This window comes from Hemicordylus capensis, chromosome 1 (genome assembly GCF_027244095.1).
Source record: "Hemicordylus capensis ecotype Gifberg chromosome 1, rHemCap1.1.pri, whole genome shotgun sequence".
Lineage (NCBI taxonomy): Eukaryota > Metazoa > Chordata > Lepidosauria > Squamata > Cordylidae > Hemicordylus > Hemicordylus capensis.
In genome coordinates this window covers 176,111,775-176,139,411 of record NC_069657.1, presented here as the reverse complement: position 1 = coordinate 176,139,411, position 27,637 = coordinate 176,111,775, and the positions used below count along the sequence as shown (strand labels likewise).

General features: G+C 42.5%; 1 protein-coding gene across 9 annotated transcripts in view; it reads right to left on the bottom strand.

Moving 5' to 3' along the window:
* The window catches only part of ARHGAP15 (Rho GTPase activating protein 15), a 609,462-nt gene that overhangs the window by 15,360 nt on the left and 566,465 nt on the right, over positions 1-27,637 (bottom strand). For all 9 annotated transcript variants that reach the window (XM_053285783.1, XM_053285788.1, XM_053285785.1 and 6 more), the window contains one exon: positions 13,746-13,851. In XM_053285783.1, coding sequence (XP_053141758.1) covers positions 13,746-13,851 — 106 coding nt within the window. Of the gene's footprint in view, positions 1-13,745; positions 13,852-27,637 lie in introns of those variants that run through there.

Here is a 27,637-nt window from a genome sequence, read left to right as displayed (position 1 = left end):
ACAAAACACACATGTTGTTTTCAAGAAAAAGATCACTAAATTGGAGAACAGATTCCTGCTCAGTTCTGGGAAAATATCTTCTTGGAATTAGCCCTGTTATGTCAGTGACAACTCTTGACAATGGCTGGATATGCTTCTCTGGCAGTGGCCACATCAGTATCAACAAAGTAGGTGGCCTCTCTCTCTCTCTCTCACACACACACACACATGCACTCTCCCTGCGCTTAAAAAAAAATTAAGCAGAAAAGTGAAACTTTTAGACAGCCTGTAATGATTGTGGGGGGAGAGAGAAAGAGACAGATATAGACTAGTTTAGTTCACTGCAAATTATTAGTGGAAAAGTGGGTCTCTGAAGTATGCTCCATCTGAAATATTTTTTGTCACTTGAACATGTGCAGTCCAGAGCCGGCCCCATTCTACCAGTCTAAGGGAACAAACATTTCACGTTCCCAGATGCTCCTAATTTGGTGTGGTTTGGAGTGTAATTTAGATCAAACGTATCCATGTAAATGAGTCAAGGTTTTCTTAATTAGGTGCCTCTAAAGAAAAAAAACTGGGACCACATCAGTAGGTGTGGGTGTGGTGCCCACAATACTGGAGTCTTTCCTATGACCAAAGCCCAAGGTCACTTAACGTATTATCAAAATTTACCCCCTCCCTTTTTCAGACACAGTCATAAATCTGTACATGGCATAGATATAAAGAAGCTATTTCAGAAAAGCTGCCTAAAAACACCGTCCCTTTGGCAGAAGCCTTAAGGGAGGTCGTTGTGCTGTGATTTAGGTTTCTCTTTCGCTCTTTGTATTTTGTGGCCAGCATTTTGTTCCCATTTCAAGTAGGGTGCATTCTAGGTTGCAGATCTGCTCTCAGCTTTTCTAGGAGTCAGTCAGTTTAATGTGAAGGTTTGCAGCTCTTCATAGGAAAGTGGCCCATACCCTGTCTGAGAATTACTAATCTTACATGAATCACAAAAAGACAACTATGGTGGTTGATACAGCAGAAGATACTGAAAATGCTAGTTCCCAAAGTACATATTCTGGCATTCTGAGGATTGAAAAGTACACAAGATGCTGTGTACTTGTGCAGAGGGCCCCTCCCTCAGCATACATCCTGCTTGCTGTCTTTGTATGTCAGGGAGCAATTGCTGGCCCCAAACCATGGATGGCAAATCCTATTCTGGCAGTGGAGCTGAAATGATTTCTCAGTACTGAGGTGACCAGCAATTTGAATGAGACTGGAAGCTGTGTATCTTGCAGAGTCTATGCACATACAATTTATATATGTGTTGACTCTTTCTTCTGCCCTTAGGACCAATGCATTGAGGTTATGGAAGAGAGCAGCAGGCGTAGCTTTATTCCCTATGTTGATTCTACATGTAGAAAAAGGCTTGTCACAAATGTGATTTCATGTAAATCCAAACCAACATGGGCACAAAGTTAACTGCTGTGCTGCTTTGTTTTGGGGGGAAGGTTGGGGTGAAGCAGAAGAATGAATGTTGTCATTCCATTCTAACCTTAAGGTGGGCCTCAGACCTTGTGTGGCTTGTGAGGCTGGTCTTGGAACCCATGGCAAAGGCATCATTTGGGACCTAGTGCCAGTATTACTGGGACCCATGACCTGGTATTGACATGACTTATATATTGTAAACCACATCTTTGGCTTTAAAGTATAAAGTGGCCAAAATGTAGAAACTAGAAAGCACGTCGGGTGGGGGATGTGTTTTGTCATCTGTATTCTTATAGCAACTATCTTGACCCACTTCTTATATTAGGTTTTGATCTTGAGTTCAAAATACAAATGTCTCACAGCCGTTGCAAAAAACCCAAATCCAGGAATTAGAGCATGAGAATTAGATGCAGTGCTCAAATTATGTGGGGCTAGAGCAGCCTGGATCAATGGCCTACATATGTACTGACTTCAAGAATCTGCTATAGAGAGCATATATTTGGCTCAAATAGGCCCCCCCTACTTGTGAGTGGCTTTCTAGGCTGCAAGCCTACAATAATGACAATTCAAAAGATATTTAGCACAAAACAAAATTCCATTGGTGAGTACGTTTAGTAAAAGCTTTATTTTTTATTTATCTTTCCTTTCACCCACAGCATCATGTGGCAATTTTCTGTTAATTCCCTGATCAGTGTTGTTCTGAGTGAAATTTGAAGGACATTTTTACATGTTATAGTAAAAACAGTATTTTGAATTTCCAACTTTTAGAATGTAACACCAACATGACTGGATGCAGAATGTATTTTCAATTTAGAAATGATCCATACCTTTCTGTTGCACACCAACATTTACACTTGTAATACAGCTGGCATTAAAGGGGCTCAAAGGCATTCTTAGTATCATGTGTGAATGAACCCTACATGCAGAGCGCCATGTCTGATTTTGTTTTGCTTTCTTACAGTCTGTATAATTTTGTGTTTGGCCCCTTTATAGAACCCCATGCCCCGCCCCCGCCCCCATTTCACTGAGAACACGTTTAATATCTATGCTGGTCTGAATCTGCTGAAACAGACATGAGGAAATGAAAATCACATGTATAATCTGCATCTTTCTTCCCTCCAAAATATAATAATCATGGAAATTTTGCAGACTTCACTTGCTAAGTGTCCCTAGCTGTCATACAATTGCTTTAATTTTTGATTTATCCTCAGCATTCTGCGTATCGCTGCTGAACTTGTCATCACATTGTCATTGCTTCCTTTTGCGTGAGCTACTGTTGCATTCTTCTTACATGTGGGTTGTTGGCTGGGATATTTTTTTTCCTAATAGGTAAAAATAAATCTCCTTTGTTAAATATAGTTTCCAGAAGTGAGAGATATTTTGCTATGCAACAAAACTAGCATAAGATATACTGTTTTGTGACTCTGATTTCAGTCATTGCATACTCTGCACCATTTGAAAATGGGAGTATCAAGCCAAATTTTCATAGAGAAAAACAAAATCTACCTCTGTTCTGCCATATTTTCATGTCTTGCATGAAAAGGAGAGAGAATTGTGCTAAATAACTTGAATATTTGTGAGGTTTTATTTCCTCCACCTTTTTGTGATCAAATTTCTCTACTGTTTAACAAGGGGCAGTGAAACTGATTGAAGATGTTATTAAAAGAACTAACAGCACCGATAGGGACACAGGAAGGCTGGTGATTTTGTGTCTGGCAGAAAGAGACAAAAAATGCTTGGATATGCAAGTGAGTGCTGCCCTACAGCAAAACACAAGTGGCTTCAAAACATTAAAAAAAATTGACTGAACAAGTTTCTGAAAATCAAAGGTGAATCAAAAGGAATTGGCTTCTGCCTGGGTAAAGCAGCCAGATAGGCCACAGTAACTGATCCACGTGATAAACCAAGAGGCAACTGCAAAGCTCCCTAGACAACTTGCCTGAAAGTGACTGCCAAGAAGCCAGATGCTGTTGCTGGAAGACTCTCTGCCACAGTTGGGCATCTGGGTTCAGTGCTTTCCACTTAAAGAAGAGGGGAGAGTGCTGAGGATAAGGGAATCTAGATCCTGCCTTTTTTTGCATGGTCCTTTTATTATGATGATAATTATGATCAGCATCAGAAAACATACAGGTATTAAGAGATATAAATTTTAAGGGAGATAATAAATATAAAGCATTTAAAAAGTAAAACATCACTTAATACAGTCAGATTATTCTTGTATTGTATTTTGAAGAAGAAATCATATAGGCAGAGATTAAAAGTCTCAGCTTGGGAACTCTTCACAAAGTATGTCACATTATCTACCCCCTTCCCAATTCTTGCCCCACTTTAACCAATACCCCATCCTTCCTTTGTGGTGTTAGACCCTACTCTCTTTTCTGATGTATTATGTACTTTGCAGCACATGGTCTCTTGTTTATGTTACCACAAATTCACTGAGTTTGAGTCAGTTGTTGAATCTCCTGGGACCAAGGTTTTCCTCATCTGGAACATAGCTACAATAGCAAACTTGTGTGAGATTCTATGAAACTGTATTCTCATCAGTAAGGGCCTTTTCACATTATTCTCACAGCACATGTGAAAAGGCCCTAGCTGACAGGAATACAATTTGGCTGTTGCTTTTTCACAGCAGCCAAAGGAGGGAAGTCTCAGAATTGGACAAAACAAACCACACAGTATCACAGTAAAAAAATGTTTATGGGTAACATCTGACATGTCCCGCAGGGTGACGCAGATGCTGAAGATCCACTGATGCCGCTGCAGGGCTCTAACACACATGGCAATGGTGCTGTGCAAGACGAGTGTGCTACCTGAATTGGGAATAATTCAATAGGGATGAGCACAGAACTGGTTTTGCCAGTTTGGCTCAAATCTGAACTTGATTCGACCTAGCCCAGCCCGGTCTGGGCTCAGCTGAACCGGGTTCAGTCCAGTTCGGCTGTCCAGCTCGCAGGCAGGTTCGGATTTATACTTGTAAAGGGGAATCTGGCTAGGATTCCCCTTTACAAGTACAGGGGATTCCCTAGCCTAAGAAGATGGGGGCAACAAAAGGGAATCCTTTACCTTGAAAATGAAGGTGCTGGGGACAGTGGCGGTAATGGTTGCGGTCACACCAGAGGCAGGGGCTCCTCCAACTCCCCTGCTGGCCTCCCAAATGATAGTCTGGGCTGACTGCACCCCAGTTCAGGCCTCTGCAAACACTGAGAGGCAAGCTGGGGGAGCCCTGGCTGCCTCCGATGTGTCCGCCACCTCCGCCGTCCCTGACACCTTCATTTTCAAGGTAAAGAATTCCCCTTTTGCCGCCCCACCTTTTTAGGCTAGAGAATCCCCTGTACTTTTAGAGGGGAATCCTAGCCGGATTCCCCTTTATAAGTATAGCCCCCAAGCCAGCCTGCAAGCAAGTTCTTTGAACTGGGGCCAGTCTGGTTCGAATTTGGACTGCCCAAACTGGGCCGGCTCAATGTCAAGCCCAGCTTGATGCGAGCCGGCTTGCCCATTCCTATCATGCAAGCAGTGCATGACCTACAATTGTGCAAGGATAAACTGCACCTGGCAGCCCTCTTGCACTTCAGTGCTGCTGTGGATGTTCGAGCCAGCACTGCCCACATTATGTTGTAGGACATGTCAGCCACCCTCCATAGATAAATGTATTACAAGAAAATCATTCTGCAAATAATTGGGCACAAATAATGAAGCTGTAGTGTAGAGCACAACACAACAAAAAAGGAGATGCTCGGCATTTGAACCTTCTACTGACTGTAAACTCTCTGGACAATTGGAAAAGCAGAAATGACATGAAAAGGGAGAGGATATTTTCAGGAACATTTCAATCTATTATTATTTTACATTTATATCCCACTCTTCCTCCACGGAGCCCAGAGTGGTATACATGGGTATGTTTACCCTCACAACAACCCTGTGAGGTAGGCTAGACTGAGAGATATGTGACTGGCCCTGAGTCACCCAGTGAGTGTCATGGCTGAATGGAGATTTGAACTCAGGTCTCCCCAGTCCTAGTCCAACACTCTAACCACTATACCACTCTGCCTCTCTCTTCTTTTGAATCTACATCCAAAAGGCTCCCCAAATTGGGCAAAAGTAGAGTCTGAATGTTTGGGTTTGGTTCTCTAAAAGCAGTGTTGCTGCAGCAATAAGGGAAGCAGATCCTGGGAAAATGCAGAGCTGCTCTTTCAAGTGGTAGTGCTTTGTTCTCTGCCTAGCACTGGTGGAGCTTTCCCACATATAGCTTCCAGCTCTCAGGGTATATGATGACCGAAGCCACTTTGAATTACACTTGCGGCATGAGGGAAGCAGCCCCTCCCCTCTGCTCTCGGGTTGTAGATGTTAAAGAGAATGGGAGCAAGGACCGAGCCCTGTGGAATCCTACAAGAAAGGGACCAGGACACAGAACACTCACCCCCAGTTGACACCGACTGGAACTGCCCGGTAAGACAGGACCGGAACCTCTGAAGAACCCCCAATGCCCCAGCCCACTTAAGTGCTCCAGAACAATAGCATGGTCGATGGTATCGAAGGCTGAGGAGAGATCAAGAAGAAGCTAGAGAGGTGCGCTTCCCACATCAAGGTTATGATACATGTCATCCATTAGGGCGACCAATGCCATTTCAGTGCTGTGTTGCGGCCTAAAACCTGACTGGCAAGGATCCAGGAAGCCAGTTTCCTCTTCCTCATGTTAATGACTCTCTTATTTTAATGACTCTACATCAGCGCCTCTCTCTATTTGCCCCAGTGTTTTCAAGAAAACTTGCTTAAAACCAGGATTTTAAAAACCAGGAAATACATCGAGATGAGCTAGAATTCGGAAGACAAAGCCCAATTTGTGTGTGTGTGGTGCTTCCAAAGATCTTGAATGGGCTTAGGGGGAAGTTTGGCTGGTGTGTGAATGCACACTCTCTTTTCTGAAGGAGTCGTGGTAACAGCCCTGTGTGGAAACGCTCCAGGTGATGCAAACATTTTTGCTACTGCTAGAATAACTGTCAAAAAGTTGCAAAAACACCCTTTTTTGTCACTTACTAAACAGAACCCCCCATTTAAGCTCAGCCTTAAATTTCATTCAGTATTTGGAGAAGGATTGGCACATGGAGATCAGGAATGGCTAGCATAGAACCCAAGCTTTAGACCTTATGCTGTATACCTGCCTTCCAGTATCTGTATATGGACTAGGGATGTGCACGGAACTGGCTCCCTTTGAGCCGATGGTGGGGCGGGGGTGACTTTAAGGATGGGGGAGGGTGCAACCCCCCCTCGCTGTGCTTCCCCCTCTGGCACTCTGTGTATAAATAGTCCAGCGGGGCAGCAGTGTACCTCCTTGCCACTCCGTTGTTTCACTGACCACAAGTGACTGGAAGTGCCGTGCGCGCATCCCAATGGTGGGATATTTTATTATTATTATTATTGTTTACACAGTTAGACAGGTGTTATTGACTGGTTGTTTTATACAGATACTGAGTCCTTCTCAAGGACCTGGGATAGCTGGATTTTATTATCAGTGTTGTTGCTGTTATTATAGATATCATTGCAGAATATAGGCTGTTCCCAGAAAAGTTGCTTTATGTAATTGGTTGATGGTGATTTCTGTGGCCCTTATGGTGTTGAGGTGCTCTTCAAGGGCTTTTGGAACTGCACCTAGGGCACCAAATACCACTGGGATTATTTTGGTCTTCTTCTGCCACAGCCTTTCAATTTCAATTTGTAGATCTTTGTATTTTGTTATTTTTTCTATTTCTTTTTCTTCTTCTTCTACTACTACTATTACTATTATTATTATTATTATTTCTTGTTTACACAGTCAGACAGGTGTTATTGACTGGTTTGTTTTATCCAGACATCGAGTCCTTCCCAAGGACCTGGTATTATTATTATTATTATTATTATTATTATTATTATTATTACATTTATATCCCGCTCTTCCTCCAATGAGCCCAGAGCGGTGTACTACATACTTGAGTTTCTCTTTCACAACAACCCTGTGAAGTAGGTTAGGCTGAGAGAGAAGTGACTGGCCCATAGTCACCTAGCTAGTTTCATGGCTGAATGGGGATTTGAACTCAGGTCTCCCTGGTCCTAGTCCAGCACTCTAACCACTATACCACGCTGGCTCTCTAGATAGACATGTTCTAGACAGACATTTTGGAAATGCATTCATTTCAATTTTAAGCAATCAGACTTTTCATTTACTGCTAGAATTCCTGGTCATCCAGGGCTAATGCAGAAAATGATAAAGAATAGGTTATAACATTGCACATAGTGCATCTGTACTGCTAAACCTTCCTGACACACAGAAATGGTGGATAAATGAGCTACACAAACAATATACAAAAAGTACTACATCCTCAGTAGGCTTAAAGTAGTATCAGGCTTTGCAAAAGCATGATGGTCATTGGAGACACCTTCTTCAAGAAGGCAGTGGTCTCAGCAACAAAAGAGGGAGCCACTTTCTGGATTTTTGCAAAGCACAGTTCTGATGACGGAACTGCACAAAACCCAATTCATGCATTCATTTCTGTGTGAATTGTTTTTTAAGAGAAGTGATCAGCGATAGGAGATTCCACAGGAAGTGGTCAGCAGTTTCTATCATACTGATAACACTGACTGGTGCTGCAAGATAAGCCCAGTCTAGAGGAAATATGACAATAAGATTTCAAAAGTAAAGTTCAATAGAACTAATTTTAAATAGTTTGAAGAAAATCACACACACGCACACAGAATCAACAACAACAAAAAACCTGTTTGGGCCGAATGTGGTAGGAGATTGCAACATCCCTCTAACATAGGTGTAATCTCATTGTTAACGATGCAATGACTCTATGTTAAGTTGTAGCATCATTTCTTGGTGCATTCCAGAGGGCGGAAAATGGTTGCCAGCAGGAACTGGCTGCTGGAAACATTATCGGAGATTCAATTGCTGCTGAAGCCACTGCAGCCCACAGAGGTGCAACATTAAAAGGTTAAAGAATAAGCTCTTCTGCTGTCACTAACAACAGTAAGCCCCTTTGAAATTCATTGGAGTGTCATTTCCCTTGTTTATCCCACCCCATCATGGCCCCCCCTCACCAAAATCAAATTGGGAAGAAACTCTGCACCCCAAGGAAATTTCATCTAATTTTTCAATAATTGTCCACAAGTGAGTACAAAAATTTGAGGGCTAGCAACTTGTGTGGTCTTAATTACAGGACAGATTTAATAAATGCAGCTTGATGGTTATCTATAGCATCATCACTCTCCAGGCTTTGGAATGTCAAACCCATCAGAGTGGGATGGAAAGGCCCGATGTCATGAGTCATCTACTGAGGCCCACCCCCTGGGAAGGATACCTGATTACCTAAGTCCTGAAGTTGCTATTGGATGTTGCTGCCACTGGCTCCTTCTCCTGTCCCTTCCACTCCCTTTCCATTTGCTGCTTCTTTCTCTTCAACCCAACAGGACAACGATGAGGAGGAGGAGCACCTGCAACTGCTGCCATTTGCTCCTTTGCTTGCTTGCACACCCCACCTCCTCTTTTTCTCTGAGCCCAATAAGATGGCAGTAGCAGTTGCTATGTAGTATAGCACATACATGCTATGACCAGCGTGGTGTAGTGGTTAGAGTGCCACTCTAGGACCAGGGAGACCCGGGTTCAAACCCCCATTCAGCCATAATACTAGCTGGATGACTCTGGGCCAGTCACTTCTCTCTCAGCCTAACCTACTTCACAGGGTTGTTGTGAGGAGAAACTTAAGTATGTTCTGGGCTCCTTGGAGGAAGAGTGGGATATAAAATGTTTTTTTAAAAAATACTATAATACAAAGTATGTGTTTTCTTCTGAATTCTTGGGATGGATCGTAGTACTCTTTGGCAGAACAATGTTTTGCCATAAGAATATCCTTCTGAGAATGGAAGGAGAGTTGAACTTATATAAGAGGTCCTTTCATTCACGGAAGGAGTCCTTCTGTGAGTGCAATCTCCTTCTGTTCATGCAAGGAACTTTCAGCTATGAAGTGCTGCTTCACCAAAGGTTAGGACCTAAGTCATTCTTTTTACGCCTATGAAAAATAATGGAGATTTAATCAGATTAAAGTTAATATACAGTTAATGTATGGAGATTTCTTTGATTTCAGTAAAAACTCCATTAGGAGCCCTACTTAGCCCTGCTAATTGGTCAAAGAGGCACTCTGACTCTCTTTTATTTTGCTAGGGGTTTGTGTGCAAATCTCCCAATTCAACCCAGCATAGCATTTTCCCAGTATTTGTTGCAGGCAGTCCCTTGACTTTCTCTTTGAATTGTGAACCCATTTGGGACAGAGGACCATTTTCTCATTCCTTTTGTTATATAAACCTTTTGTTATGTAAACTCTGGGTCGAAAAGCAGTGGATTACACACAGCACAGTGAGACGTGCACTCAAGAGGGATGCGAGCCCACTGGCTGCCTGGGACTCACTACTCAGGCCATGCTTCTAGCAAAGATGGGGAAAGTTCCATGTGAATGATGCTGTGTATCACTGCTGCTGTGGCCAACTCCCATTGGGAATGCTGGGAGTCAGGTTGGAGCTGCAGTGACATAAAGAGGCTATACACATGCGCAGCAGAAACCTAAGGGAGGTTAAGGGTAAGGGAGCCCAGCCTGGTTTCTGCTGTATGTGAGAACCTCCAGGAGCCATGTGGCTCTCGGCAGCAGCAGCAGGCCCTCTTAAGTAGCCCGCCACCTAACCGAGATTTTGGGCATGGTCACGCCCCCAAAACGGGCTTTGCGATTGAGTGTCTACTATGACTGCTTGCATATGGACACACTCAGGGGGAGGGGGCTGCCAGTAATGCACCGCATACTCGCGCAGTGCATTGCTGGGGCTCCAGGGGGTGGGGCACTGTGGGGTGGCACTTCCCTGCACCCAACCCCTGGAGCTGCCGGGCAAGTCGTGGCAAGGTGTGGGTGGCCCGCAGGAGAGTCGCCGCTCCTCTGGGCGGGCAATCCGCCCACCCAGGGATAGGACACTGATTGTCTGTGGGGAAGGGAAGGTAAACCCTCCTTCCCTTCAGTTAGCCCTGAAGCTTTTCTCACTGATTGTGAGAAAAGATTCACAGTGTTATTCACAAAGAACTTCTTCCACTTTTGCTAGAAGCACAGATGGAGTGGTGAATCCCATGCATCCTTATTAGGCGAATGGCTGACTGCACTGTGTGTAAGTCACTAACTACATATTCATAATAACAGCAACAGCAACTACAGTACCTGTCTACATGATAAGCAAGGCAAGGAAGGTATATATATATATATATATATATATATATATATATATATATATATAAAAAATTTTCTCCCATGTGTGGTAGCTCTTGTGAGAGGGAGGAGGAGCCTGTGAGAGCAGAAGCACCATGGTGATTGGGCAGTGGCGATTCCGTATGCAGATAGGGAGGAGGAGCCTGTGATGGTTGAGGACAGTTGGAATGCAACTGTTACTGGTCGGAAAATGTTATTGATTGTAGAGGAGAGGAATCTATATATATAAAAGGACAGTGGGCAGGGGTCTGAGAAAAGAGGGGTCATGAGGGAGGAAAGAGCCCCTTCAGGAGGAGGCTGCCATTGTGTTAATTAGATGAGGAAACAAAACAAACAAGATCTGTTAACTCAGGAAGGGAGAGAGAGGGAGGGAGGGAGAGAGGGAGAGAGAGAGAGAGAGGAAAGGGGGAGGGGAAGAAAGACCGAGGGGAAGAACGAGTGGAGGAGAGAGAAAGAGAGTAAAAGAGTGGAGAGGAAGAGAGAAAGAAGGTAGGGTGAGGGACAGGCCTAAGCCTGTCAGTGGCCTGAGAGAAACGAGCAGCCATGGTGGTGCCTACTGGCAGCAAGGAAGGGCCCAGTCAACTACTGCTCCTGTGTGGGGCTACCGAGACCATTGGTGGAGGGAGGCAAACAGGCAAGGGACAGGTCTTGGCCTGTCAGCAGCCTGGGGATAATGAGCGGCCATGGTGGTGGCTGCAGCGAAGGGCCCAGTCAACTGCTGCTGCTTCTGCTGCTCCTGTGGAGAGGAGCAGGAGTGGGGCTCAGGCTCAGGTGGGGAAGTCTCTGAGGATAGGGGGCTGCAGTTTGGCCAACAGGCACCAGCAACACTGCAGCTGCGACCAAGAAGGGTGAGAGTGATGGAGTAAAGGGACAGAGGAGTGACCAAGAGGGGTGAGGGGGATGGAAGCAACTTGATGGAGGAGCAGCAGCAGCAGCAGGGGTGCGGTTCAGATGAGGGTTGAGAGATCTCTGAGGTGAAGGGAGCAATCAAGTACTAGAGCACAGATGCTCTGTGTGGGTTAAGCTAGTACAATTTAAAGATACTTTCCTGCTCATAGAACAGCTCTCTTGTGTGTTGAACTAAAGCAGGTGGCCAATCTGAAGCTGTTGTAGGCTAAAACTCCTACTAACTGAAATAAATTGCATGCCTGCACTAAAGCATTGTGGGAGAAAAAGTGAAACGAAATCAAAGACCTTTCCTCCACCTACACAAATGAGAATTACTATCGAACCCACCTATCATGATACTGCATGGATTCTTGTGCACGTTCTTGGAGAAGCATTTATGGAACAGCAGTAGCCCGCCCTTCCCCTGCCCTTCTAGCTCCTGCCTAGATAAGGTTTGGCATTCTGAGAGCAAGATGCAACAAGTGTCTAAGATTCTGCTCACAGAACCACCCTAGAAAACCTACAATGGTAGACAATGCATAACCTTTTTGTGCATAGTGTTACTTCAAAAAAATAAAATAAATCACTTGAAAACCATCTTAAGTCAGAATAGGCCCTGAGTGATTCCCACTGCTCCTCCCCGCCACTAAAGTCATTGCAGAAAAGAGGGGACTGGCCTTTCCAGAATGTCAAATTCACTTTTTCAGTTTTTGCACAGTATTAACCATTAATACACATTAAGTGGTGACATCACATAACTATGGGCATTTCCTTTTTCAGTTCTGCATTTGTTGTCCTGTTAACCACATAAAGGATCTATGCATTATGCATTCAAAGAGCTAAAAATTACAGCCAAAAACCATTACAAAGGCAGTATTCATTAAAATCTGGTTTATGTCTGTGGTGCAAGTCTGGGTTTCTTTTCCATGCAGAATGAAACTTATTCTTCTCCAGAAAGTCTGTGGCTGATATCCTGTGCAAGGCTCTGTCATCCTAGGAACAGAGCATTTGTCAAGTTGCGCAAGAGTACTCTTGCAGAAGACCTCGAACTTGTGCAAAAACAGTTGCTCAATACAGGACCATTAGTTCCAATGACCCTTTATCATTCAGTTTCATTTGTGCAGTTGTGCGGTCTTGCACAATAACACTCTTGTGTAATTGTGCAAGCATGAATTGCAAGGCTGGCAGAGCATTGCAGTATAGCAGTCTGTATAAGACTCCATCTACCACGTTATATTACACATGGAACACAGGGTAGCAGTGTTCCCTGTAAGAGGAATTCCCAGATGTTGTCGACTACAGTTCCCCTAACTCCAGACAAAGGCCATTGCAGCTGGGGATGCTGGGAGTTGTAGTCAACAACATTTGGGAGTCCCTCTTACAGGAACACTGCGGGGTAGTTCTATCTTTTGATAAGTGTATAGTAATGTCACCCTCATTCCATAATATCATTCCTCAGTCCTAGTTTTATTTGTTCTGTGAACCAAACAAGGTGACGACTATTAAACATACTTACATTCTTCAATGTTTGCTAAATCTGAGAGTCACACTAGATGTGATGGACACAACCCTTATTTTCATGTCTATCCTGCTCACATATAAAAAGAAGGGGTAGATTTATATCAGATCATTCTCACCACCACCCCCCACCATCACTGATTTCTGTTGCACCTTTCAAGAAAAGAATTCAAGATAACTTATAACAGCAAACAAAATAAAACCACAACTGAGCAGCAAAAAGAAATCATAACTAGATCTGAAAAACTAAAAACATACTAAAACAAATTAAAACAACAGATGAAAACAGCAGCAGCAGCAAACTCCTGAGTAGTGACAATATTCTGAAAAAGGAGCTGTTATGGAATTATAGCATAATTCATCCTGCAGAGTAAGTAATATTATAGTGTTGCCAAAAAAAAAAAAAAAAGGATTACAGTTTGAACGTCTGATCCCAATGTCAATTTGCAGATTTAGTTCCTAACTTTCAACTTCCCCTGTAAACCTCACTCCTGTAGGCTACTCACTCAATACCTGCAGAGTTGGTGATGGAAGGGGCAGCAATGAATTAGAGAGGGAAAGATGATGTACACATATTCATTGTGCAGCTACTGATAATTGACCACTGGCTGAACTTACTTTTTCAGGTGACTAAATAATATTTTCATGGTGTCGTAGTTTGGTCTGGGGAGCTTCTGTACAAGGCCCTTTATGGAGTTCACCCTGTTGTTGTTGTCTTGGATTTCTGAAAGAAAGAAATTATTCTATTTTAAAAATTGACAGTTGCAGTTGTTGTTGTGGTTTGGTAGACCTATATCATATTATGAATATGGGCCTAAAGTCATGATGGGTGAACCAGGTTACAAGTTTTGTTTACAAGTACCCTGGTGGCAAGGTACATCTTTTGTATCTTGTATGCACTTGGGCATCTGGGGATATTCTTTAGTCTAAGAAAGCACATTACATTAAGAACATAAGAACAGCCCTTCTAGATCAGGCCACAGGCCTATCTAGTCCAGCATCCTGTTACACACAGTGGCACACCAGATGCCCCTTAGAAGCCCACAGGCAAGAGCTGAGGTTACGCCCTCACTCCTGCTGTTGTTCCCCTGCAATTGGTATTCAGAGAAATCTTGCCTCTGAGGCTGGAGGTGGCCTATAGCCACCAGACTATAGCCACCAGATTAGTATTTATAGAGTATACAAACACACCTACACACAAGTGTAAGCCAGCCTAAGTGGGCATTCACAATTGAGCAAGTAGAGCTGAACAGCAAAGCATATGGTTGTGCTTTGTGTAACAGAGATCCAGATGAACGAAACTGTATATAAGCTATGTCACAACTGGTAAAGCAAAAATTATTAAGTTTTTTGGTATTCTCTCTCAATCTACCATACGGAGAGAAATGTTTTGTCTGATAATTAGTCACACCCTGACCTGAACACACAAGCAAAGTCTGCCATCAAACTATCAAGATAGATATTTCTGCAGATTCAGTCATAGAACATCTAAGGATTATGTTTTGTGTATGCCTCAGACTTTACTTATTGCATATCTTCATTACCTATAGACTTTAGTTCATGTTCCCTAGTGATCAGTTCTTAGCTTTGTGCACAGACATATCCTGTCCCTTGCATGGTATCCTTCCATCATTTCATAACCGCCTTTTTGTAGAAAACAATTAGTCAGTAATGAAAGAATGTGAGACTGAGACCTATAATCGCCTTTGTGATGTGAAACTTCTTTTGATGATGTGATAACACTGTTGCTGCTGACTAACTCAGGATAAGCATACTTTTTATGCAATTGATGGTTTCAAGTCTTAAAATATGGTTTCTGACTGAGATATTTGCATGAAATGTTGAAGCCTGTATAGCTTGGCTTTCATTTCACAAAAGATAAGATAAAATAAATGTTCGAGGCCCCTGATATAAGGAAACCATTTTACATGCTGCAGGTTTTAGATAACCTGAGCCTTGTTACTGGCCTTATCCAATGCAGTTTTTTTTAAAAAAATAAAAATGTTCTCATTCTTAATTCTTCAGTATGGACAGGGTCCTTTTCTTTTGGTAGAAATATACAGGAAGTCATTCAGGACCATACATCAGCTTCACAATTACAATGCAGTCCCTTATGTAAGACAAATACCTGGGGCCAATATAAGGATTCACTTTTCTCCTCCATTTCTACCTCCCGATGACAACTGTCACATATCCTGTGGCTGAGGAAAGGAAGGACACCCTGGTCACAGTCACTAGGCTGTTCATCCTAGCCAGAGAATGAAAAGCTGCTGAGAGTTTGTGTGCCCCTTTCCTTCCAGAGAGAACAGTTCCAGTTTGGATCAGTTCCAGTTTGTGACTCCTGAAGATGTGGACAAGCTGATTGGAACGGTGTGGCCCACCACCTGTCCTCTTGACCCTTGCCCGACATGGCTTATACTATCTGGCAGGGGGGTTGTTGTAGAAGGCCTAGTAGAGATTATAAATGCATCTCTGAGGTAAGGTAGGATGCCTTCTAGTCTTAAGGAGGCAATTATTAGACTGCTTCTGAAGAAGCCTACCTTGGATCCCTCAGAGCTGAGTAACTACAGGCCTGTTTCCAACCTTCCGTGGATGGGCAAGGTAATTGAGGGGGTGGTGGCCTCCCAGCTCCAGATGGAGGAAACTGATTATCTCTAGACACATTTCAAACTGGCTTCCGAGCTGGCTATGGGGTGGAGACTGCCTTGGTCGGCCTGATGGATGATCTCCAACTGGGAATTGACATAGGAAGTGTGACTCTGTTGGTCCTTTTGGACCTCTTGGTGGATTTCATTACTATCGACCATAGTATCCTTCTGGAGCATCTGAGGCATTGGGAGTGAGAGGCACTGCTCTGCAGTGATTCCGCTCCTACCTATCAGGCAGGCTCCAGATGGTGTCCCTTGGAGACTGTTGTTCTTCTAAATCTGAACTTTTGTGTGGTGTCCCTCAGGGCTCTGTATTGTCTCCGATGTTGTTTAACATCTACATGAAACCGCTGGGAGAGATCATCAGGAGATTTCATGCAGGGTGTAATTAGTATGCTGATGACACCCAAATCTATTTCTCCATGTCAGCATCATCGGAGAGGGCATAGCCTCCCTAAATGCCTTCCTGGAGGCGGTAATGGGCTGGATGAGGGATAACAAACTGAGACTGAATCCAGATAAGATGGAGGTACTCATTGTGCAGGGTTGAAACTCGAGAGACAATTTTGTTCTGCCTGTTATGGATGGGGTCACAGTTCCCCAGAAGGAACAGGTACACAGTCTAGGGGTGCTTCTGGATCCAAGTCTCTCCCTGGTGTCCCAGGTTGAGGCAGTGGCCAGAGGTGCCTTCTATCAGCATCGGCTGATACACCAGCTGCGTCCATTTCTTGAGATAGACAACCTTAAAACAGTGGTACATCTGCTGGTAACTTCCAGACTGGATTACTGCAATGCGCTCTATGTGGGGCTGCCCTTGTACATAGTCCGGAAACTACAGTTGGTCCAAAACCCAGCTGGTCTCTGGGTCATCTAGGAGAGACCATATTACTCCTGTATTGAAGGAGTTACACTGGCTGCCTATATGTTTCCGGGCAAAATACAAGGTGTTGGTCATAACCTATAAAGCCCTAAACAGCTTGGGCCTTGGTTATTTAAGAGAATGTCTTCTTCATCATGAACCCCACCACCCATTGAGATCTTCAGGAGAGGTCCGTCTGCATTTGCCACCGGCTCGTCTGGTGGCTACTCAGGGACGGGCCTTCTTCGTTGCTGCCCCGAGGCTTTGGAATGTGCTCCCTAGTGAAATAAGAGCCTCCTCATCTCTGGCAACTTTTAAAAAGTCTTTAAAAACGCATCTATTCACCCAGGCTTTTAACTGATACTGTTTTGATTGTTTTAATGTTGTTTTTAGAATATTGTTTTAAATTTTTAAAATTGTTGTGTTTTAAATGTCTTGTTTGTGTTTTTAACTAATGTTTTACTTTTGTTTTTATCTTGTTGTAAACCGCCCAGAGATGTAAGTTTTGGGCGGTATAAAATATGTTAAACAAACAAACAAACAAACAAACAAACAAACAAAGAAGTATCACAAACACCCAGCTGGCTGAAACTTTGAGAAAACCTTCAATTCCCACTTTTAATTCTGAACTAGGATCAGAGGGTAATGGTTATCCTGCATAGGGATGAACACAGAAGAATTCAGTTCAGTGTTCTTCTCTGTGTGCAGTAAGGAATGTTGGCATAGCATACATAAGTATAGATGTAAAATTTCCAAAAAATTTTAAGTCATGGGGGAAAACTGAAATGTTGAGGGAAATGGAAATATATACAATACCTCTTTTTGTACAATATTTAATCTTCACTGTTTAAAAACACAAAATGAACTATGTACAGCTTAGTTAGCACATTTTCTGGATTTTTAAAATAATAAAAAACTAAGGCATATGTATACCAAAGGATGGCTGACATAAGGAAGCACCAGCACTCCCAACGAAGTGCAGATGCTCTGTGGTTGCAGCATTTTGCACGAATACAGCACATGATGTATTAGTGAGGGAGGGCAGGGCAATTTTTCCCCATCTCCCTGTCCCTGAAAGTGCTCTCTATGATGTGGAAGTAGGTCTCTGGGCGCTGCACAGACCTAAGAGACCTACTTCCAGGTGAGAGTGCTTTTGGAGGCAGGGGACATCAGCAAAAATGTGCCCCCAGTGCAAACAGTGGAGCTGTACAAGTCTGCAGTGTAGGAACACCAATAGTTTGTGATATTTAGTCCACATGTCAGTCAATAATTATAATTACAAGGTATATCAAGTGCTAGAGATTGGCTTATAAGTTGCTACAACCTGGGTTATCTGAATAGTTTTTTCCTGAAGCTTTGCTACCCACAACAAGCCTCTTGCAGCATCTGCCCCCTTTGACTTCCTTTTAACTCTCCCCACACATGCAGGCAGAGGGTCTTGGATGATACGGATTATCTGGACCCTTTTCAATCTGGCTTTCACCCCAGATATGGGACTGAAACTGCCTTGGTCACTCTAGTGGATGACCTATGCCAGGAACTAGAACCCGTTGATTCTGCTGGACCTCTCAGCAGCATTCAATACCATCAACCATAGTATCCTTCTGGACCACCTCTCGAATATGGGAATCAGAGGTACTGCTGTGGAATGGCTCTGGTCCATTCTTGGGGGGAGGGTCCAGAAGGTGGTGCTGGGGGACTATTGCTCGACTCCATGACCATTGGTCTGTGGGGTTCCACAGGGTTCAGTTTTGTCCCCCATGCTTTTTAACATCTACATGAAACTGCTGGAAGAGGTCATTCGGGGACTTGAACTGAGTTGTCAGCAATATTCAGATGACACTCAGCTTTGTCTCTTCTTGTCACCTGATCCTAGGGAGGCGGTGGATGTCCTGAATTGGGACCTGGAGGCTATGACGGGTTGGATGTGGGCTAATAAACTGAGACTGAATCCAGACAAGATGGAGGTAATGTTGGTCAGTAGGAGACCCAATCGAGATGAGGAGATTTTACCAGTTCTGGAGGGATTGCACTCCCCTTGAAGGAGCCAGTATGCAGCTTGGGGATATTGCTGGACCTGGCTCTGCTCTTGGAAGCTCAGGTGGAGGCGGTGGCCAGGGGTGCCTTTGCACGGTTTCGGCTAGTGTGCCAGATCTGCCTTTCTCAAGAAGGCAGATCTGGCCACAGTTACCCATGCCTTAGTCACATCACAGCTGGATTACTGTAAAGCGATCTACGTGGGGCTGCCCTTGAAGAATATTCAGAAACTGCAGTGAGTGCAAAATGCGGCAGCTAGGATTTTATCTGGAGCTGCCTGGTAGGATCACATCACACCCATTTTGAAAGAGCTGCACTGGCTACCAGTTTGTTTCCGGGTCCAATTCAAGGTGCTGGTTTTGACCTTTAAAGCCCTTGATGGTTTGGGTCTGGGATACGTGAGGGACCGCCTGCTCCCAAGGGTTGCGGCCTGCTTGACAAGGTGATCTGAGGGGGCTCTTCTCCGAGTGCCGACCATGAGGGAGGCTCGGCTGTCGTGTACGTGGGACAGGGCCTTCTCTGTTGCTGCCCCCAGACTCTGGAATGCTCTCCTGGTGGTTATTTTCTCCTTGGTCTCCATCACAGTTTTTAAAAAGTGAGTTAAATCTTGGCTTTTCACTCAGGCTTTTATATGATTGTCTCTATTGCTGCTTCTTTGTATTTTGTACAATTCTTATGCTTGCATTTTAAACCTTTTTAGTCAGATTTGTTTTTATATTTTAGCTTAATATTTTAATTGTGTCATTTTTATAGTCTTATTTTTAATTTTTGTGTGCATTGCCTTGGGATTGTTTTATTGAAAGGCGGTATATAAATTTAACAATAAACAAACAAACAAACAAACAAACAAACATGTATTACTGGCCCAGACCATCCCCAGGACAACATCCCTCCAGTGGCTACTGCTGGTATCTGTCTTACGTTTCTTTTTTAGATTGTGAGCCCTTTGGGGACAGGGAACCATTTTATTTATTCATTTATATCTATGTAAACTATGTTGGGAACTTTTTTTGAAAAACGGTATATAAATATCTGTTGTATTAACCATCGTAATTAATATCTTCATATTAGATCACCACTGGACAGCATTTTGAAAGATCAATTGGCAGGATAACAATAGTTTTAAAACCTTATAAAATATTTCTTATAAAACATTTCATGCATCATTCTAAGTGAGAAAATATAAAATATGGCAATTTATTCATATTTTCATATTTTCCCTTTTTTTCTGTCTCTGGACTTGGGGGGATGGAGGGATGGAAACACAGACTGTTTCTTCCATCCCAGATGTACCTGTCTCCCCCCACCCCCCGGCTTTCACATCTCTATGGATAATCCAATTTGACCCCAATGTTACCGCACTGACTTCTTCTATTCAAAAGTAATGCTTGGCCAGGCCCTGAGTCTGGAGGGAGCTGCCAATCAAAGCGAGATGTGTACTTGCTACTTCTGGACCACTCTACAGCCAGACCACACTGCTTCCAAAAGCGGGCCTATTCCATGGCTACTATGCAGAGTGTCGTTGCACTTGTGATGCTACTACCATTGGGAATGATGAAAGTTGCATCACTAGTGTGAACACACTGGTTAGCAGCCATGGAGTAGCCCTGCCTTTGGAAGCAGCATGGGTAGACAGTAGCAGTACAGATGGAGAATGGTTTGATTTGTGTGCTTGCTTGGATCAGCAGCTCACTGCCCAACATGTGGGCCACTGACATTTGGGTCCGGCTACTTTAGGGCAGGTTTTGACACATTTTCTTTGGCTCTAGAAGTCAGTCCAAAAATTTAGGAGCCAGACATGACATGAGAGGAGCATCCGCCAGACATGAGAGGAGAGCTGGTCTTGTGGTAGAAAGCATGTCCCCTTAGCTAAGCAAGGTCTGCCCTGGTTGCATATGAATGGGGGACTGCAAGATATTCCCCTTAGGGGATGGAGCCACTCTGGGAAGAGCAGAAGGTTCCAAGTTCCCTCCCTGGCATCTCCAAGATAGGGCTGAGAGAGATTCCTGCTCACAACCTTGGAGAAGCCGCTGCCAGTCTGTGTAGATAATACTGAGCTAGATAGACCAATGGTCTGACTGAGTATATGGCAGCTTCCTATGTTCCTGTGTTCCTATGACAATGGGCACTTGGAAAAAAGGTTATGACATGATCGTCTCAATTCACATGTTGATCCTCATGGGACCAGCATCAGTATACAGGTGAAACTCGGAAAATTAGAATATCGTGCAAAAGTCCATTAATTTCAGTAATGCAAATTAAAAGGTGAAACTGATATATGAGACAGACGCATTACATGCAAAGCGAGATAAGTCAAGCCTTAATTTGTTATAATTGTGATGATCATGGCGTACAGCTCATGAAAACCCCAAATCCACAATCTCAGAAAATTAGAATATTACATGGAACCAATAAGACAAGGATTGAAGAATAGAACAATATTGGACCTCTGAAAAGTATAAGCATGCATATGTATTCAGTACTTGGTTTGGGCCCCTTTTGCAGCAATTACTGCCTCAATGCGGTGTGGCATGGATGCTATCAGCCTGTGGCACTGATGAGGTATTATGGAAGACCAGGATGCTTCATTAGCGGCCTTCAGCAATTCTGCATTGTTTGGTCTCATGTCTCTCATCCTTCTCTTGGCAATGCCCCATAGATTCTCTATGGGGTCAGGTCAGGCGAGTTTGCTGGCCAGTCAAGCACAGTACACTGTATACTTTTCAGAGGTCCGATATTGTTCTATTCTTCAATCCTTGTCTTCTTGGTTCCATGTAATATTCTAATTTTCTGAGATTGTGGATTTGGGGTTTTCATGAGCTGTACGCCATGATCATCACAATTATAACAAATTAAGGCTTGACTTATCTCGCTTTGCATGTAATGCGTCTGTGTCATATATCAGTTTCACCTTTTAATTTGCATTACTGAAATTAATGGACTTTTGCACGATATTCTGATTTTCTGAGTTTCACCTGTAGATGCTTCCACTTGTACTTCTGAGAAAGTAGTCCAAAATACCAATCCACTAAATGCTGAAATTAAATCGTCTCATTATCACTATACATGTCACATGATTCCATTCCACCATTTGACTTAATGTTAATCCAGTAATATCAGACAAATTAATTATAAAACAAAATATTCTATAAGAGGCAATGAGCAAATATGTAAAATGCAAAACTCACCCTCCCCTCAATTGTCTGATTATTTCAAAATTTGAAAGAGAGCGTTTCATTCCCCAGTTTTGAGCACAATTACTGAGAAAAGGGTGAAAAATAGTTAGCCAATTTACTGCTGAAGAACAGAAGTCTCAAAAGTAATGTTGCATATCACTATTTTATTCGTAATATATTTGCTAATTGTTATCCAATGGCAAAAGAAGGAAAATAGGCAACATGTGGTCACTTTAGTCAGCATTTCTGAACTGGGAATGATAAACACTTCTGTCTGGCTCTGGCATTTATCAGTACAGAGATATTATTACCGCATAGACTCACAGCATGGTTGCTGTTATCATCGGGGGGGGGGGGTGGGAAGAGGGAGCTAATCTTAATGGTTTGTAAAGCCGTTACCTGCGCTGGTCTGACATTTATCATGATCATCTTACCACATGGATCCTCCATAGCAAAGGTATTTTATCTGGAAGGGACATCACTATGAATTATTATTTGCAGCTAGGTAGAAAATTGTATGTTGTAGATACCTTTTCTCATTATAAATCACAGTCACATTTCACCATTTCCCACACAAAGCTGCTGAGGCTAGGCTTTTTGCCATAACACTCACTCTCTCTTTTATAGTTCCATGAAAATATCGGATATTATTTCATTAGAAAGGTTGATAGTGATCTTTGTGTGTGAGTTTTTAAAGTACTACATTACAAAACTTGATTTAAAAAATTGGCATTGTGAAAACATGTTCTACTTAACAAATGAAGTTGATTCACTGTCTCTTCTCTTGTCACGATCTCATTTGGGACCCTATAAATAATGTTCCCCTTAGTGCCAGCATGTGGCAGAAGCTATGGAGAACAGGCAAAGGCACATCTTTGTTGTTCTTATAGCCTAAAGACTTACGAAGGGTTTCCTTATTCTGTTTTTGAAACAGCCGAAGAGTCACATTTGAATTGCTTACAGCCACAGGTGATTTTTGAACCACAACTTAGCAACCTTGTTACTAATAAATTGCAACATTTTCCAATGTGATGACTATTTCATTTGAACAGAGTCCAACCCAAAAGACTCCCTCAGGTTTGGTCTGGAAGGAAGTAGGAATCATTCAAGAAAGCACATATTGTATCAGGCTATTCAGGCCCATTTTTGACATAAAACGTAAAAATGGGGGAGAATAAGATACTTTTGTAGCAGAGGCTGTGATAATTCATGCAGTTACAGTAGGTCCATTGATTTCAGCAGGAATTATGCATGCATTGCTGAATACACAGGATTACAGATATGGACACTACAGAGACTGTTGGAAAAGGGGGGAAAATGAATGAAGAAACAAAAACTTAACTCTTCTGTCACAAACAAACATCTATACAGATGATGCTTGCAACCATTAATTTGAAATGGACATGGATGTTTACAGCAAACTACTCTGTTATTGAACAGGAAGTCCAGAGTTTATCTCCAATATAACTCCCATTTTCTAGGAATAGACATACGATTCCAGGCTGACATAAATTCATTACGTTGCAAAGCTTGACCTCTGCCCCCACCCTCAGCCCTGCTGCATTATTCATGGTCGACAGATTTGTCATTTTACCTCACTACCAACTTCTCTTTGCTAGGAACTTCATAAAAAAGTGTGGGCATGTTTAATGTTAAACTGGCATTTATGGTTCACCTTAACACTTCGGTCTGATTTAGGGCCCTGAGTCTTTGTGCTTTTGCACTTCAGTGCAACCTTATTTTTAAGGCTGTGCTATGCAACAAGGCTTCAAAATGTTATATTCCTTCAGTTGTTTTTAAAAGTCATCTCTTTCTTCCTCTCCCATTCAAATTCTACTCTTCTAGTTATTTAGATTTGCTTTATATCATGTTCACCTTTTTATTGAGGTAAACCTTTTATAACAAGAATATGTTGGCCATTGGTTTCATCTGCCTCATTTGCGTCTGCTGAAAAACAGAAACAGAGTGAATGAGGGTTTTTGAGTACTAAAGAAAATGTGAGGCTTCTGATGCTGGCTATAACCAGCCATAGTGTTGGGCAGACGCTCTGTAAGCTCCCCCACTGTGCTGCTGTGCAAGCTTCCCTGCTGCTATGTTTGCCATAGTTTTAATGTCTGTGAAAAAATTTCGAGGCAAGTAAATTATGCTCTGCCCTCTTGGATGTAAATAAAACATCCGATTTAGACAATCAGTATTGCCCTTACTCAGTTTCAGTGGTTCTTTGCCAACCTGACTTTTTAAATATAACTCCCCCCACCTCAGTCCCCATATTTTTTATCTTACATGAAATGTTGCTAAAACAGAATATGCACATGCTTGGCTATTCCAGCTGAACTCTGTAAGTTGGAGAAAATTGTATGTATGGATAACTTACTAACAGATATAAAACACATAGCATAGGATAAAAAGATATATAATAGATAGATAGATACACAGAAATCTTTACATGTCTTTATCTAATCTAATTCTACAAGCAGTCCAAAGCTTAATCACAGAGCATAGGCAATATCAACTTTATAGCATAAATATACTGTGCTTTTAAAAAATTCTGAATGATGCATCCAAATTAACTTATATTCACTCTGAGGCGAAGAATAAATTTAAAATATGAATTGATTTGCTTTTTATCTGTCCCTCTAAAAATAAGAGGGGGGGGTTGAAAAACGGAAAAGAAAATGAATATTAACTTGCCACATTTTTACACTATCAACTGAGCAGTTCACCAAATGTGGTCTATAAAGAGAGAGTTTTCTGATGAATATTCATACATATTTTTCAGTCCATTAGCAAGACTTAAGACAATGAGTTTCTAACTCTATCCCATTTAACAAATATGTATGTGGAATTAATGGAATATAATAATAAAATTAATATTAATAATATTAATAATACTCCCACAGTACCTAGAAAAGTTAAACTTTAATGTCTCCACCTCCAGGTGTCATCATTTGAAAACATAACCAATAATCATCATTTTTTACATATTTGATGGGACTGATTATGCAATGTGCAACTCTAAATGGCTTATAGCACATTGTAGCATGGTTCCATCCCATTGGCTACAGTAGGGTGCAGGCAGATGGATGACAGTGACAAGGAGAGAAGTGCTTTTGCTTAGCCGTGCGTTAAGATGCCATCCAGAAGCTCTGTGCACTGCAGACACTTCATTAGGATGCCAGGATAATGGTAAACTACCACTCAGAGTGACACCCCATTTCCTGCTTACTGAGCTCTCCAACCTCGGCAGATGTCAACAATCTCACAGTGCTACAGAGCAGACCTAACTTTCCAGTCACTTTGACTCCAATTTTTCCCCCTTAACAGTGCCATACATTACAGGCAATGTGTAGCAGCAAATAATGGCAAACAGAAAACATAGATTTGCTGGACCCTAATTATAACAAAAGCAGCATCTCTTGCAACAAGCATCTCTTTGCTTAGAAAAAGGCACAGCTCTGCCTTTTTCAGAGAGGGTTATCTCTCACTTTTGGTCACTACATCCTACAGGCTAATGATTAATCAGGCTCTGGTAACTAGAAGTTAAAAGGTCTGATCTTGGGAGAGATCACTGGATTAACTAGGAAAGAAATCTGTTAGGAAGGAATCTGTTCATCTCTTTTTCTAGTAGATGCTTTTGTTCAGCTTCAGTTCTGTGCATAGTTCTCAATTTGCACAGAAAGAGCAGACTTGAACATCTGGATAGTGTGATATTTTCTCTGCAAATGCACAACTTGAGGCTATCACACACCTCCATAACAAGCAGTTAAAGCCAACAGAGACTCAGAGTAAGAAGGGTTTAGCCTGCATTTATTTCCAGAAAAACAAAAATAGCCAGATAGTTTTTTCTCAGATTATTTCCAAAAGCAGATACAGTATGAATGGTATGACAAATAACATATTCATGCATTTCATATATTTTGATTCTGCATGTTCCTTGTTGCAAAAAATAAAAACCTCTCATAATCTGGGGGTAAAATATCATCTTAAAAAAAACCCAGAATAAAGCCACTGATTTAAATCTTGGGTGTTTCCATTTCTGAACAAGTCTTCATGCCTTAGTAATCCTGATTTATGCTTCCTAGAAGAACTAACACACGTCATATTTACTTGGCTTGAAGGGGCGGGATAAAAAGAAAAGAAGGGCACCCCATTCACCAACCAGAGTCAGTTTTGATAGAGATCAGAGATATCTCTTACTCACTTCAGCAGCTGAACAGAGAAATTTCCTGACTTACTTTGACTCCTGGGCAGTCTTTTCAGTGAGCTGTGTTGGATGCACAGGATGACAGAATGTGTAAGAGTTAAGGAAGAGAAATAAACACCTAGCTGGATCTGAGAGAAAGGGGGGAATTTTTTCTTTAATTCTGACACCACAATGGTTCTTAGAGAACTGTGTGAATCAAGAGCCCAAGTTCTTACTACAGTTTTAATCAATCCCAACTTTTCCTTTAAAATAGGTCAGATTAAAGGCCAAGCTATATAGTTCTTTATGTGTAAGATCAGTTTCCAATAGCTTGTTATCTATGCTGTTCTCAGAAAGGAAATATATCTTACATAGAATAAAAGAACCATTGAGTTGAAGGGGATCTCGTAGGCCATCTATGCAAGCCCCTGCTCAATGCATGAAATATAGAGCCCTTTCTCACGATCAGTGAGAAGCGCATGAGGACACATATGTAGGAAGGCTGCTGAAGCTTACCTCCCCTGGAGATGATCTTTGGATCTGTGCTGTGCCCAGATGGACACGGGCTGCACACGGCAGCATGGAAGGTCGGGGACTGGGATGCATTGTCCAGGCCCCCAGAAATCCCATAATGCACTGAGGATGTGGTGCATTGTGGGGATCCCCACAATGATGGACAGGTGCCTGTTAGGTAGAATAAAAATTGTAGTGCCGCATGATAAAAAAAATGCGGCTACAGGAGCACTCGCTCCCTTAGCCTTAAATAAGAGGCTGGCTCCACAGGCAGGTTTGCCGCTGCAGTAGTGCCAGGATTGGGCACGATCTCAGTGGTTCTCACACACATCCAAGTCTGGGCTTGGCTGCATGAGAACAGTCTCAATGAGTTAGAGCAACCCAAGAGATAACTGATCAGCTTCTGTTTCCACCAGCAACAAAAAGCCCACTAGGTAATTGGTTCCACTATCAAATTGGTTTCTCCCAATGTTCAACTGAAATCTATCTCCTATAACTTATTTATTTTATTTATTTATTGTTAAATTTATATACCGCCTTTCATTAAAGCAATCCCAAGGCGGTTCACAGCAAAAAAAAAATTTAATACAAGATGGTAAAAAAGACACAATTAAAATATTAAATGGGGGGGGGGATATTAAACAAATCTGATTAAAAAATTTAAAACAAAAAATATGAAAGCAATAAAGATTATAAAGAGCAGCAGCAGAGAATCAAACAAATGCCTGGGCAAAAAGCCAAGATTTTACATTTTTTCTGAAAGCTGTGATGGAAACTGAGGAGCGAATAGCCACCGGGAGAGCATTCCAGAGTCTGGGGGCAGCAACAGAGAAGGCCCTGTCCCGCGTACACGACAGCCGAGCCTCCCTCATTGTCGGCACCCGGAGCAGAGCCCCCTCAGATGACCTTGTAAAGTGGGCAGCAACCCTTGGGAGCAGGCAGTCCCTCAGGTATTCCAGGCCCAAACCATTTAGGGCTTTAAGGGTCAAAACCAGCACCTTGAATTGGACCCAGAAACAAACTGGTAGCCAGTGCAGCTCTTTCAAAATGGGTGTGATGTGCTCCCACCGGGCAGCTCCGGATAAAACCCTAGC